The following is a 15,134-nucleotide window of genomic DNA, read 5'->3' as shown; positions in this document are numbered from 1 at the left end:
GAAATCTCAACAACCATACCCGGATTCATATATTAATCAGACCCATTGTCTCCGACACAGATTCTAATGAGACCTTCTTGTTTATCACCAAACCGTGACCCTACAATGTATGGTATGATCGGATCCGGGTCAAACCCAACCCATGGACACCTCTACTTTGGAGGTGGTTGTTGCAAACAAGAAATGCTAACTATAGAGAAAACATTAAATGTGATGGCTTCAAATATCTGGTTTTGCTCTTAGGCTGCAATAGTCAGATGTTTGACCAACCCAATCAGAGATGCAACCTCCCAAGCACTGTACCCACCTAGTGGAAACCATGAGAGTACTCAATCAGATCTCACAAGTGTTGTGAGAGGCGTACGCCTCAGAGGCGAAGTGCAGGCTCAACGCCTCGCTTCACCTCATCGCATTTACAACCTTGCTTGAGAGTCTCACGTTGTGAGAGGCGTACGCCTCAGAGGCGAAGCGCAGGCTCAACGCCTGGCTTCGCCTCATCGCATTTAACAACCTTGGCATATATTGTTTCATATCATGCTTTGTTTTATGAAAAAAATATGTTTTTTCAAGTCATGAAATTTTGTTTAGAAAATATTGTACTTTGTAAGCCAATATTGATGTTTCAAGCCTTCCAGAACCTGCCTATTTGTCAAAGAACAATCTAAGAGTTGATTCCCACTAAGCAGCCAAAAAAGTTGTTGAACAGACCTCAGTTCATAAATCATCCTTCTCATTTGCTATATTCTGGCACACCAGGGGAGGGTTGTGACTATCAAAATCTCTTGCATCATCCCCATTGACATAGACCACCCTCAAGACATCAAATCTTACATCTGAAGACAGATCAGTAATAAATGAATGGATGGTCTTCTTGGACTCTGAATTGAGAAGCCATGAGAAACAATGATGCAAGGACTTCCACACATGTAACCCTGCCACCACCTGTTTGTCACAGGAATTGAAGCAAACTACAGCAGATAGACCCTCTGTTTTGGAGAAGTAGGACTTGAGCAGTGCTAAACATGCATAGGATAGATCTGTAGCATTGGAGATTGGAAACAATGCATACATTGAAAGTATATCACCAGATGAGAATTTTGCAGCAGGAAGTCCACTTTCTGATTCTCCACAATACGCCTCATAAAACCCTTGGCCTAGTACCTCAGCAATAGAGGATAAGTTGTTTGGTATTGATTCCAGCTGGGGAAAGAAGAAGAAAAAAAGATGTTGGGAGGCAATGTAACAATTGATTATATTAGTCATCAAAGTGAATCAACCATGAAGCTTACTTTAGAGTCATTGATTATTCCTGATAAATAATGTGTATCTACTTCGAGAGCTAACAAGTTGGAAATGCATTGATTTTTGATTAATTTACAGAGCGGTTTCTGATGTATGGCAAATAAATGTCTAGCAGGCTAGATTTCCAAGTATTTAAGACAAATGACTACCTTTTTAAGAAATTGCTTAGATGATCACTTGGCTTACTTTTTCTTATCACCTAACTCTTGCAAACTGTTTAAAATGACACTTTTTGACCATTCCTAAATTTTCTTTATATTATTGAATTTCACTTTTATGGCTCCCTAGCTTTGTAGCTACAATTTAGCTAAAATAAGTAATTTGAAGAGATTAAAGTGAAGTACAAAAACCATTTATATATATAGAATGAAAAAAAAGAGAGTGCACGTCACCTTGTTTCTAATGTTCTTAAAGAATATAAAGAGCCATTTGGGAAGGCTACAAATTTTCTTTTTATGACAAACGGGGGCTCCTACCTTGTCTGGTAGGAGCAGCTAGTGCACGTCACCTTTTATATATAGAATGAAACCATTTTATATTGCTAATCAGTTTTGTATCTTTGCGTGTGGATTTGCAAAAACACTCACCTTACACCTTACATTATGACTTCAATTCTGTTTGGGAGATACCCACCTCGAGTTTGAGGGAAGTCTGAACTTGACTGAGCAATATAAGATAGTAAGGTTTGAATTGACCTAATGCAGCCAAATCAGGCTATCTGATAATCCCTCATGTTGTTGCATCCTGTAGTTTACTCGTGTGTAAATTAATATGTGTAATTTTGGAATCCATGGCCCTGCCAGCCAATTTATACCCAACAAAAACAAACCCAAACGGCTCTTTATATTGTACAACCATCCAAGTTTCTAATGTTCTTAAACCCGTTGCACCTAAACCATTTATGTATAAAATGAAAAAAAGTTAAAATGGGCAAGCCCGAGGATACCCTGTGGCCTTTAGAGGTGGGCATCGGGCCGGCCCTGCCAGGCTCAAGCCTGTTTAGAGCTCGGCCCATCGGGTTTTAAGTACAACCTAGCTTAGAGATGGCCCGGTTCTTAATGAGCTCGGGTTTGAAGAACAACCCATGACCCATCCCATTAGCTCACATGTTCAGTGGGTCAGTCCAGCCCGGCCTTAACCCATTTGTAGGTTATTTTTGAATGAAGTTCATAAATTAATTCATATAATACCAAAAACAATGACTTAAATGAAAGATTAATGCACCTAACTAATTATCTTTCTATTTTTCATATAATCAATGCAACTAATTAGGTAAATAGTAATAGTTACCAAGTTACTATGCAACTTACCAACAGAGGCTCAGCTTGTTTGGTAGGAGTTGTTAGTGTACGCCACCATGTGTTGGGATGTTGCAAGTTCAAAACCCGATGGTACGTTCTTTAACTGGTGGGGTAACCCCAACTTGACTATAAAAAAATTTACTATGAAACCAGCTACTAAAAGATTAATTAGGTAGCTCAGACACATTGAGTTGGCCCGGAGTCCATGAGCCAACCCATGTATATAACAGGTTGGATTTCAATCTGGTAGCTAACAGGTCAAGATCTAAAACCTTGATCTAAAACTGGTCAATGGTGAGCCGGTCGGCTTGGCCCACTGGGCCGCCCGGCCCATTGCCAACCCCTAGTGGGCTGTCCATCTAACTATCTCATTAAAAAAGATCAAGCAAAAGCAAAAAAAGCACGTTTTCTAAGTATGGAACATAAATGATGAACAAGTATTTTCATATGGCTAAGTTATATATATTAACGCTTCCTTGAGCATTTTTAAGCTATACTTTTGAACGAGTTGATTTAATAACAAACTCTTAAAATTCACAACGACCTATGGCAAGAAAACGTTAAAATTATAATGAACCAATGAAAGTGACTTCAGAACAGATATCATTTCCGTGAACTCTACTGCAAGAAACACAAAATCAGGCAGCATTTTAAAGTTTTACATTAGAAATCAGTGCCTGAAATAGTTTCTGAAATAGTGATATATGGGGGGGGGACTGAACCTGCAACGCAAGTATTTGAGGAATTTTGAGGTGATTGAACAGTTCCAAAAGAAAGGTGGCAAAATTTTGTTCACTAATGATATGTTTCTAGACGAGAGACATAAGAACAACTGTTATGCAAACCACAATTAAAACAAAGCAAACCATAAGATAAAGAGAAAAAAAAAAAAGACACAAGATTTATGTGGTTCAACACACAGGCCTACACGTCTACGGGCTGAAGGAGGGGCAAGATCCACTAACAAGATGTGAAAAAAAATAAAGAGTGGAGACATTGAGCTCTCAAAACCCTAATCCCCAAAACACTAGAAACTCTCGTACCTACCTCTCAAAAGTATATATATATAAAATCCTAGCTAGTACAAAAAAAAAAATTACAAAACTAAACAGGCCACAAACCTCCACTGAAATTTTTCATTGTAGGGTCACCAAAATATTTTTGGATCGAGTTGTGAATCGAAATGGGTAGAATTCAAGACACCCACAACATCAACATTGATACTATTAAGAATGCACAAATAAAACCATGAGGCTGTTAGATACTAAACTATTAAGAGTTGGGTATAGAAATGCCTTTTCCAATTGTAACTAACAAATTTGAAATTGATATAATTAATAATGACAAGAATAAGCAAATAAAAGCGCTTTTTTGGGGACATTATGTATGGGTCATTTATATACACGTGAATTTTTTATTTATCAAATTTGTTAGTGAAGGCGCCTTACTCTTTTCATGCTTCCAATCACTATAATTTGGAACCTAAACTTTATTATATATCTGTTTGTGATGATGGGCTATAAAAATCAACTTTCAGTATCAAAAGACATGCATGTTCTGAAGCCTTCAGTAACCGTTTGGCTGTAGCTTTTACACGCATCACCTGGAAACAGCTTGGAAATGTAAATGATACTTTTTATAATCTGAAATATAACTTACTGATTATACACTTTTAAGTTACTACGTACAAATAAATAATTTCTCAAGGAACATACATTTCTAGTCCAAGAGGTGGTATCTTATTTGAGTGGGTTTCATGTCAAATTATTTTTTAAACATCCTGCCAAAAATCTCAATATTTCAAACAACGTACCAGACGATTGATCGACGATTTCCCATATCCGTTACTGTTCTTCCTCCAACCTCCATACCATATCACCTGCATATATAAAACTCGACTTCCTCAGAAATTTGAAAAGAAAATGATTCAAGTTGGGAAAAATAAGAGAGAGAGAGAGAGAGAGACCAAGAACCAACAAAAAAACAAAACCATCAAAAACAAAAACAAAAAGCAGCATCTGCAGGAGAGGAAAATAATTAAAAGGGGGGTGAGGGTTGAGTTTTTGCGTTTGTTGGTGCCTACCAGATTGCCATGAATGCTGCTAAACACAGCAGAATAGGAACATCCAAATCCCTCGAAGAACGAGCAGAAGTACTTGAGGGTATCTATCACTTCGTTGGTAAGACCACCAAAAGGCCTAAAGACAGAGAAGGAGATGTCCAAATTCTTGTTATTGAACGGCACAAAGCAAGGCATTTCTTCTCCTCTTGATCTTGTTCCTCAAGTTCCTGACCATAAAATCATGGAATCCTGGAATGGAACAAATATGAGGCAATATTAGATGAGCCTGCTTATTATATTAGAGAAAGAAACACGGAAAATTAAGCTAGCTGCCAAGGTCTCCCAGCCGCCTTGAAGGCTCTTCATATTCATAGTCTTCTAAGAGTTCTCACCGATGGTCAATGAAATAAAAAAAGAGGGTATGCTACGCATGAGCATCATAATAAAAACTGCTTTGATTTATGCTTAGAATTCTAGAGGTAGACCCTCGATAAGAAGGGTGTGTCTAGATGAGCTTGGCAGAAATTTCCCATGGATATGAATGAAAGCCATCCATCTCATACGTGGATCCAGATTGGTGCTATAATCAACTCTAATGTTAACGGGAATGGTCCAGACTGAGGAACTAAAGCAGGACTCTCTGACTTGACTTGAAGGCTTTTTTTGTTTTCAGTTCAGATGAAACTGTCAAAGAGCCTCATGTGTTTAGCAGGCTTAGTCAACTTTTAACATTCTAGGGTTGCACTAGAGTCACTAGACTAATGTGGTGTGGTTGCAGGATTTCTCTCATCCCACCTGCAATCTTTCAAAAAGAATTGAGAAGGCAGTTCAAACACTGGTTACCTGATCTTGTATATTTGGATCTGGATTGTCCATTCATGCTTCCTTGAGGAGCAATCCATATATGAACGTAGAAAGTTCTTGTGCGACAAATGAAGGTATTTCGTACCCTTTGGGCTTAGTAGAGTTATAAATCTCTTCAGACTTGGGTTCAACAACTTTTGGTAAAAATAATAAGCCGAACTCGTTTTCCATGTTTCAAGCCTTGTTTTGCAACCTCTCTCTCTCTCTCTCTCTCTCTAAAAGGCCTTGTTTTTGCAAATTAGGCACCAAAGATGTAATCAACACGGCTCATTTGTTAGGAATTGGTTGCTAGATCATGTAAATTCGATGAAAATAATTGATTTTATGAACCTAGAGATTTATGAAAATTCTAAATTGTTGATTTTTGAAGTCTTATAAATACCTACTAACCTGTTGGTATTGAATAATTCAAAAGCCAATTCTTACTAAACAAACCTTGCAGATCAAATCTGGAAGGTCAGATTTCAGAAAAGAAATTGAAAAAATGAAAAATTAAAACTGATAAATCTGGAACCAATCAACCAAGCTTAGTTATGCTGATTTTTTTTTTCTTTTTCTCTGGTGGAATTAAGGCCCCTTCCTTTTACAACAATTACTCAACCACCTGTATATCATGGGATTGAAGCTTGTAAGTTGTAACATCCAACACACAGTAACATACACAAGCTACTCCTACAGCAGAGCCATAAACCCCTCAGGATCGTTTATTTACTTGAATGGAATAAGCTCAAGTTGAGAGGCTCGGCACCTCGTGTATCCCTAATTGCTTCAAGTATCAAATAGAGGTCATTGTTTATGCAACGGTGCTGCATGTGTAGCATGCAGCTCCATCGCTGACAGCTACCCATCTTGACATTTCTCGAAATGGGCACCACATCCATCTCGAGAAATGCTAAGATGGGTGGCTGTCAAGCAGGTCGTTGGATGCCCCACCATGCAGCATGTAATGTAAATATATATATATATATATATATATATATATATATATATATATATATATATATATATATATATATATATATATAGACACACACACACACTTGAACGAGATAAACCTGTTTAGATCCTCTTCACATGGTTCTTGTATATATATTTCCTTTTTTTTTTCAAGTCTCAACTGTTTGTGCAGCCCTAGCTCCATGGATAATGTCCAACCCGTTTAAATCCTTTTCACGCTGTATTTTTTTTTCATGCTTCTTAAATTTTAATTTTGTTATAAATTCGATAAGATTTTCTTTATGTTTCACCCATAAAACATTTTTTTGCAATTTATCACATCTCTTATCCTGAAGAAAATATTGAACCGAGCTTTCTGTTCACAAACCTTACCCCAATCCAAATAATAAAAGCAGTGCATGGCCACCCATCTCAACATTTTTCAAGATGGACACCACACCTATGTCACCATGATCCGGAGACTCGAGGATGTGGGATTCAAATTGGACTCGAAAGTTTAAAAAAATGAGACAAGCGGACACTGTTTTTTTTATTTTTTAATCAATAGAAATTATTTTTTAATATTGTCGCATTAAAAAGAACTCTTTATTGAAATAAAATTAAAATATTATTTGAAAAATATTAAAATAATGCCATACGTGTTGGTGTCCCCTGTTGGCGTGTCTGCTCGTGTCACCAGAGACACAGAGACAAAATGGCGTGTCCTTGTGACATAGCACCACACGCATATGAAAAATTGCTAAGATGGGTGGCATGCACTGGCTGTCAAGAATGGCTTTGCATGCCCACCATGCAGCGGCGCTTTATATAATCTGAATTCATAATAAGTACCCCCCACTTTGTACAAGTTTCTGGGGTAAGAGCCGTACCCAAACCGAGTAGGAAGTCCGAACCATTGACAGCAACGCTTATGCACCCTGATCTGCGCAACTCGGACGGAAATCAGAGCGGGGGTCTCCTTTTGATCTTCCGATTGGTATTCGGTGGTGTTTAAAGTCGACAACTGCTCCTAAATTCTCGTGGTTTTTTAATGTGAATAGCTCACTCATGCTTCCGAGGGCAACCCCACGCAGGCTCCATGGTTGCCAATGTGGGCTTTTAGTCTCTAGATTATTCTCTAATCTTGATTCTGCGAGCTTCAATCTTGACACCCATCATGCTAATACGGCAAACCACGATGATGGCGATGAAGAGAAGTTTCGGTTTTTGCAGAAACTGTCTGGTAAGGTTAGAGGAGATGATGCGAATGAAGAAGGCTTTGGAGTTTTTGATGTGTTTGATGGTGGTGGAAGAAGGGGGGTGGTTGAAGAAAGGGACCATTTAGCGTTTGGAATTTTGGGTTCGTGTAACAGGGATGAAGAGAATCAACACAGTGAACAGACCACTGAAGAAGAAGAAGAAGAAGAAGAAGGGGGCCAAATGGTTTCAAGGTTTGATGGTGAGATCGAAGAGAGGGAATTACGGGAAGAAGCAAAATTGGGATGTGGGGAGTCGATCTTTCCCGATAGAAAGAAACGAAGAGAGCAAATCCAGAAGAGTGAAGAAGGCGGGGATCCAACTAAGCACCCTTTAGTGAGAGAAGTTTGCAGATTACTCGAGCAACACGGTTCGTGGAACTTCGAGTTGGAGGGTAAGCTGAGGCACTTGCTCAGAAGCCTGAGGCCCCAACAAGTCTGCGCCATTCTCCGCGCTCAGGGCAACGAAAGCGTCGCCCTGAGCTTCTTCCATTGGGCTGACCGGCAATGGCGGTACCGCCACGGGGTCGAAGTTTACCACACGATGCTTGAGGTCCTCAGCAAGACAAAGCTTTGCCAAGACTCTCGCCGGATTCTTCGGTTGATGAAGCGCCGGGGGATCGATCAGACGCCCGAGGATTTTGCGAACGTGATGATTTCGTGTAGCCGGGCGGATAAATTGAGAAGCGCATTGCGGGTATTGAATCTGATGCAGAGGGCAGGGCGTGAGCCGGACTTGTTCATCTGCAACACTGTGATCCACATTCTTGTGATGGCAAATCGATTAGAGAAGGCAATGCGATTCTTTGATAGAATGCAGAGGATAGGTGCGTCTCCTGATGTTGTGAGCTACAATGTTTTGATAAAGGGTCTCTGCAATCGCCACAGAGTTGATGATGCACTGGAATTGTTTGATGAAATGCGAGCAAAAGGGTGCCCACCCGATAAGATCAGCTACTATACTGTAATGGGTTTCCTCTGTAAGCATAAACGGATTGGAGAAGTGAGAGATTTGTTAGAGAAGATGTGGATGGATAGTTGTTTGATGCCTGACCAAGTTACTTATTCCACACTGATACATGTTCTTTCAAAGAACAGTCATGTGAACGAAGCGCTTGAATTCTTGCGAGAATCGAAGAAGAAGGGGTTTAGGATCGATAAAGTTGGGTATAGTGCAGTAGTTCATGCTTTCTGTCGTGAAGGGAAGATGGATGAAGCCAAACAGATTGTAAATGAGATGTTCTTGGATGGTTGTGTTCCTGATGTGGTGACTTATAGCGCTGTTGTTGACGGGTTCTGTAGAGTGGGGCAGGTAGATCAAGCAAAGAAGTTGATGAAGGAGATGTATAAGAACGGTTGCAAGCCAAACACTGTTTCCTACACTGCTTTGCTTAATGGCCTTTGCAGGATGGGCAAGTCGACCGAGGCAAGGAAAATGCTTGATGCAAGCGAAGAGGAGTGGTGGACTCCAAACGCCATCACGTATGGTGCTGTGATGCATGGGCTTCGGAGAGAGGGGAAATTGGCTGAGGCATGTGAGTTGGTTATGAAGATGATAGAGAAACAGTTTTTCCCTACAGCTGTTGAAATTAATTTACTGATTCATGATATGTGTAGAGAGGGAAAGTTGACCGATGCAAAAGAGTTCATGGAGGGATGTTTGAGGAAGGGATGTAAGATTAATGTGGTGAACTTCACAACTCTTATTCATGGGTTTTGCAAGGGAGGTGATATTGAATCTGCGCTGTCATTGTTTGATGATATGTACTTGAATAACCGGCATCCTGATGTGGTGACTTATACCACTCTGATTGATGCTCTGGGGAAGAAGGGTATGTTGGAAGAAGCGACTCGGCTACTGAAAAGGATGCTTGAGAAGGGGTTGATTCCTTCTTCTGTAACATACAGAACAGTTATTCATAGATATTGTGAGAAGGGCAAGGTGGAAGAGCTATTAGGCTTGTTGGAGAAGATGATGCAGAAAAATAATTTCAGGACTGCTTATAACCAGGTCATTGAAAAGCTCTGTAAATTTGGAAAACTTGAGGAGGCGTATAGACTTCTGGGTAAGGTTCTGAGGACAGCTTCAAAGATAGATGCTGATACATGTCATATACTAATGAAGAGATTCTTGGATGAAGGGCTTCCCATATGGTCTTACAGAGTAGCTTGTCGAATGTTTAAGAGGAATCTGATTCCTGATGTAAAATTATGCAGGAAGGTGAAGGAGAAATTGATTCTAATGGGAAATTCCAGTGATGCGGAGAGGCTTATGGTGCAACTTGTGGAAAGAGGATGTATTTCACCTCAGCAACAATAGTGCTTTTAAGTTTGATCAAAGATTGCTGTTTATGGAACCAAAAAGGAGTTTAGAATTTAGATTGATAGGTATATGTTAAAAACTGAATCATGAATACCGAACAGTAACATATTGATTTACAAAAGGTTGAAAATTGTTTAGTTGAGCAACTTTATTTCCAACAGATCTGATATTCTTGGCATTGAGGCTTGGCAGGATGCTGTTAATATCTCAGATGCTTCTGCCCTTTCGATACCTGTTTTCACTGCTTCCCACGCCACTCTGTGGTATTGTCAGCTTAGCATGGCGTACTTCCTTTGACCTGCAATGACTTGCATACTCTCTCAGTTTTTATCCTGCTTCGCTCCCTCTCTTTCTTAGCCATTGCCCTTGAGCCACTTCCAATGTAGCAACAAGTAAGCAGGTGTTACAGTGTTCTACTCATTTCTTGTTTTTCTTTAATAATTTTATATGTACTCATGAATCAATATGTTAGGTTGATCTTTAGTCCTTTTCATTTGTCGTTCATATGGGGAGTACTTGACTAGTTTGAGTAGTGGAATTATATCAAATTACTTTGTACGTGTGCAAGGATCCTATAGTAAATTAATAATGATATCCCTGGTTTGATAGATGATCTTGAAGTTGCCCTTTTTTCTTTTTCTAGTTATGGATCCATTGCAAAACGATGTGTTGTTTATTATGGAAAAATTGGGAATGGTTGTATTTGGCCATCTATATCTGAATTCTTGGTTTTGGGCAGATTTTTGTTTACCATAAAGAAGTATTTTGAGATTTGAGCTTTTATTCCTCTAGTTGGATGTTCTGTTGTTTGTTTTTTCTTCTTTTTTTTCTTTTTGGGGGGTGAGGGAGGGTGTGGTTATGGTGAGTGCTGTGTTTTGGGTATTGTAAGTTGGTCAGATGTGGAAGTCTTATGAAACATAATTTTCTAGGATGTCACCGTTAGATAGTTTAGTAGCTTATCTTGAGAGAGAGAGAGAAGAGACCTTGGATATAGTAAGCAAAACTTAAATGAAGTCTGAATTCAAATGTTTGGGAGCCTCATAAGTTGGTGGGTTTTCTCTGTTGTCAAAAATTTGGAAGCATCATGTAGTTACTGGATTTTCTCCATCACACTGATTGCTCAGAACCACCATTACTTCACGAATTTGGCATGATTTTTGAAGCTTTAGCAGAGGGTGTGACCTATGAAGAGCAGATGTAAGGAGCTATGAGCAGCATGTTTTGTTTAGTAACCAGGCTTGCTTCTTTGCTTATAGCCCTTATGGGCAACGAATTTGGCCTGATTTTTGAAGCTTTAGCAGAGGGTGGGGTATGTGGCGCTACACGCCTATGCTAGCTAGAACTTTTTTCTTTTTTCTTTTACTTTAAAGTCTTCTTGAGATGTGGAAAACAAGGTTCTTGCAATGCTTTCCATGTGTAGCTTTATGCAAATACATGACTCTGGTTGGCATTCAGCTTGTCAAAAGTGTAATACTAGTAGGTGTTGTGATTCCAATAAAAATTTGTGTGATTCTTATGGAAGCTGTTGAAAGTGGTTTTTAGCGGAAGCTGTTGCACTTGCAGGTTTGAATTGGCAAACTTATGACTCGGAGTCCGATCTTCCAACCCTTGACTCGCGAGTCAGCAGTCGACTCGGTAACTCGGACGAGTTAAGACTGCATTTTCTAGTGTTAAGATATGGAAAAAATCAAAATTCATATTGTGTAATAACTAAATTTAGCACATGAAATCAATGACTAAGCTATATGGTACGGAATGTTGGGCTGCCAAGAGACATCATATTCAAAAAATGAGTGTAGCTGAGATGCGTATGCTTAGATGGATGCGTGAAAATACAATAAAAGATAAGATTCGAAACGAGGAGATACGTAAGAAGGTAGGTGTTGCATCCATTGAAAATAAGATGAGAGAGAATCGTTTACGGTGGTTTGGACATATTCGGCGAAGGCCTAATGATGCTCTAGTTAAAAGGATGGAGAAATGGGAAAATATATTAGTTAAAAGAGGTCGAGGTAGGCCTAAGAAGACTTGGATGGAGATGATAGGAAAGGATATGAATGCTTTGAACCTCACCGAGGACATGACATTGGATAGAAATGATTGGAGGAGAAGGATTCATGTGGAAGACCCAGAATGATTTTCTTTTTTTGGTTCATATCGCCGACCCCAATTGTTTTGAGATGAAGGCGTAGTTGTTGTTTGTAAAAACATATAATTCTTTATAACAAATATTCTTTTATGGGAATTATGCATTAAAATTACAAAATGCATGAAAAAACACATAAGAGACATGTAGGTAGGCAGTCCTGAATCAGAATTTTTGCTAAGCCCTTTCGTGCCGAACAGCCTAAGCTTGGGCCACCACCTACGTGAGATCACCTCGACTCAACTTGTTAGCAGTTTTTGCCTTTATAACCATACTATTTGACAGAAGTGATTTTTGACAACATTCTAGTCTTTCCTTTAAGTCTGTCATTTTGTTTCACATGGTCACGCTTCATACTATTTCTTAACACTGGCTTCCCTGCTTCCGCTTCACGCACTGCTTTCGGTATCCATTTTGCTTCCTGTTAAATATGGTCCAGTCTAACAAGTACAGTTACGGACTGGCTTTTATAAATCAGCTGTATCCATAGTTCTATTTGTTTTAGACAAGATTGAGTAACCACAGGTACATTGAGGCAGCACACAAGCAGGCTTTGCTGTAAATCAGCTTGGCAGCCATCCCTTGGTCCATGATGACTCATTTTAAGAGATGTTTTTACCTGCAGGTGAAACAAAGTCCACGCAAGTGACAATAGCAGCACCGAAATCCAAACTCAAACCCATAGTTGGCAAACCCAGCGAGTCTCGCCCGAGTCGACCAGGATCGGACTCCAACTGGGTCACCGATTCAGGGCGGCCTACCTACATGCCTCTCATGTGTTTTTATTTTCCATAGCCTTTCAAAGACTCTGCACCTGCTTGTAATGTGGCCTCTTTTTGATATTTACACGAAGAAACTGCCTCAGGAATAGAGACCTAGTTGTGTTGGCTCTGCCTGCCGTACTTATGATCACTGTTCTGGCGGCGAAAAACTCCATGACCTTACCTCTTGCCCCTAAGAAAGAGATGAATTGCTTTGGGAACTGGGTTTTGCTTATAATGTGGCTTAACTTTTCCTTTTCGTTGCATGTCTTATAGCCAACTATCAGTTCATTAGACATTTACACTACAGCTCACAAGCAATTTTTTTTTGTCATGACAACTTGATGAGGAATCCTCACTGAGAACCGGGTCACCTAATGGACCCACCTCTCTGCGGGGTAAACCCTGAGTGGGTCATGACACCCAAGTTCCTTATGGAGCCCACAGTTAAAGGCACCTGCCCACTTGGTGGGAATCGAATTGGACAAAGGTGTCTGCACCTTTTCCCCAAGCCTGCTGCCACTCAGGCAAACCTGGGCATGGGTAGTGAAAACTTAAAAAAAAAATTCATGTGGAACGGGGAAACCACCATCGGAATCAAGAGTCCTAGTCCTAGTTGTTATGTCTGCCATACTTATTATGATTGCTTTTCGCAACTGTGTAAACTCGTGGGGCACCCCTTGCCCCTAGGCAGCCCCTTTAACCGAGTCTGCTTACTTTCTGGATCGAAATGAAAGAAGAGTCGAATAGACGACTCGATCCACATCCGAGAAGTCCATGCTCATTTTTAAGAGTGTGATCCACAGTCCGATTGCATTGATTCTACAGAATGAGTTGCAAAGAAGCTTGATACTTGAACGCATGAATAGGGATGCAAACAGTTCAGATTTGTAACAGCTAAATACATAGGGCAGTCGGATCTGGTCAGATCTGGAACAACCAAAAATTGCAAAACTTTCATCCTGAATCCCCGACCCATTTGCATCCTTAGCCAATAAGTGACAAACGACGAGGCTTGTTTATGATGTTTTGTCGAGCCTAGTCCTGATGCCAACTATTTGAGACGCCAAAGGTAAGGATGCAAATGTGTCAGATTCAGGATGGAGGTTTTGCAATTTGTTGCTGTTCCGGATCTGATTCCAATATGAATCTCTATGTATTTGGTTGTTCTGGATCCGAACCGCTGGGATCTCTAGCCAAAGGGTTAAAGGGCGAGGCTTGGTTAGTGGCAATTTAGTGGGGCTTGACGCCTACTGGCTTGAGTAGGCAAGAGGTAGGAGAGAAGAGAGAGTCGGTAACACAAGATTAGTAATAGGGTAAAGTGCAAGCAGGGTTAAAGATAGTAGGAAGTAAGTGGGTGCATCTCAGTTGGGTTAGGCTTGGACTAATTGAGCTAGGTCAGCTTAACCAACTAGGTTAGTTAAAGAAAAGGAGGCTTAGGTCAGGTATGAACAAGTTGAATTAAGGTAGGCTAGTTGACTTGGTCGTGGTTAGGTTTGGCTACACTGGGTTGGCTAGGCCTAGTAGGAATAGGCTAAGATAGCCTGGCACAAGAGGTTCGACCAAAGGCTAGGTTTAGGTTGATTGGGTTGAGCTAAGCTAGGCTAGGTTATGCTAGTCAATTCAGTTGGCTAGAATGAGATGGGGTCGAGCTTAGCTTGAGGTCGGTAAGGAAAGCGTGTGTGAGCGCGAAAGTGAGGTGAACAAGTTAGTTTGGGCATAGGGAAAGTTGACTAGCCAGAGAAATCAAGTGGGCTAAGGGGCCAGCGAGGTGGGACATAGGTAGGGCCTGTAAACGAATTGAGCATCTCGTCGGCTCAGTTCAGCTCATCATGAACTCGTTCGCAATCAGTTCATATAACTGGAGAGTCAAGCCATGAGCAGCTTGTTTAGCTTAAACGAGTCGAGGGTGTTTGGCTCAGATTAGCTCGGGAAAAGCTTGTGTACATATATAACTTTTAATAAGATGAGCCGAGTGTGAGCAAAACATTTCATCTTATATATATAGTTGTAATATATAAAAATATATATATTCTATATATAAATAAGATGAAAAGTTTTAAAATGACCCAGCTCATGCTCGGCTCGTCTTATTCAGGGATGAGCTTGGCTTGGGTAAACACGAACACAACTAGAGCCACCAGCTCAATCCACTGGTAAGTGATTCGGAGGGGACCCTAATT

General features: G+C 40.2%; 2 protein-coding genes across 3 annotated transcripts; one reads left to right on the top strand and one right to left on the bottom strand.

Annotated features, from left to right (window-relative positions):
* Positions 1-645: 645 nt before the first annotated feature.
* Positions 646-4,926, bottom strand: LOC149834340 (uncharacterized). Of its 2 annotated transcripts, XM_090010075.1 has the most exons (4): positions 4,687-4,926; positions 4,417-4,482; positions 1,070-1,200; positions 646-942 (listed from the first exon to the last, which is right to left on the bottom strand). In XM_090010075.1, the coding sequence occupies exons 1-4, from the start codon at positions 4,858-4,860 to the stop codon at positions 828-830; spliced, it is 486 nt and encodes a 161-aa protein (XP_089866201.1). In that variant the 5' UTR covers positions 4,861-4,926; the 3' UTR covers positions 646-827. The 2 variants fall into 2 exon arrangements, with proteins under 2 accessions (XP_089866201.1, XP_089866200.1); XM_090010074.1 differs by having other exon boundaries at positions 646-1,200.
* Positions 4,927-7,368: 2,442 nt separating this feature from the next.
* Positions 7,369-10,547, top strand: LOC149834339 (Tetratricopeptide repeat (TPR)-like superfamily protein). The gene has a single exon (XM_090010073.1). It carries the CDS (start codon positions 7,534-7,536, stop codon positions 10,039-10,041), a length of 2,508 nt encoding a protein of 835 aa, XP_089866199.1. The 5' UTR covers positions 7,369-7,533; the 3' UTR covers positions 10,042-10,547.
* Positions 10,548-15,134: the final 4,587 nt, after the last annotated feature.

This window comes from Nuphar pumila, chromosome 6, assembly GCF_984573655.1.
Source record: "Nuphar pumila chromosome 6, dmNupPumi1.hap1.1, whole genome shotgun sequence".
NCBI lineage: Eukaryota > Viridiplantae > Streptophyta > Magnoliopsida > Nymphaeales > Nymphaeaceae > Nuphar > Nuphar pumila.
Note: the sequence above shows the minus strand (reverse complement) of the source record. Positions and strands in the feature narration are given on the sequence as shown.

Coding starts and splice junctions, on each gene's coding strand:
- LOC149834339 (XM_090010073.1), top strand. CDS start 7,534: ATGCTTCCGAGGGCAACCCCACGCAGGCTCCATGGTTGCCAATGTGGG.
- LOC149834340 (XM_090010074.1), bottom strand. CDS start 4,860: ATGCCTTGCTTTGTGCCGTTCAATAACAAGAATTTGGACATCTCCTTC. Junction 4,483..4,686: donor GCAGCATTCATGGCAATCTG/GTAGGCACCAAC, acceptor TTATATATGCAG/GTGATATGGTATGGAGGTTG. Junction 1,201..4,416: donor AATCGTCGATCAATCGTCTG/GTACGTTGTTTG, acceptor TTCTTTCCCCAG/CTGGAATCAATACCAAACAA.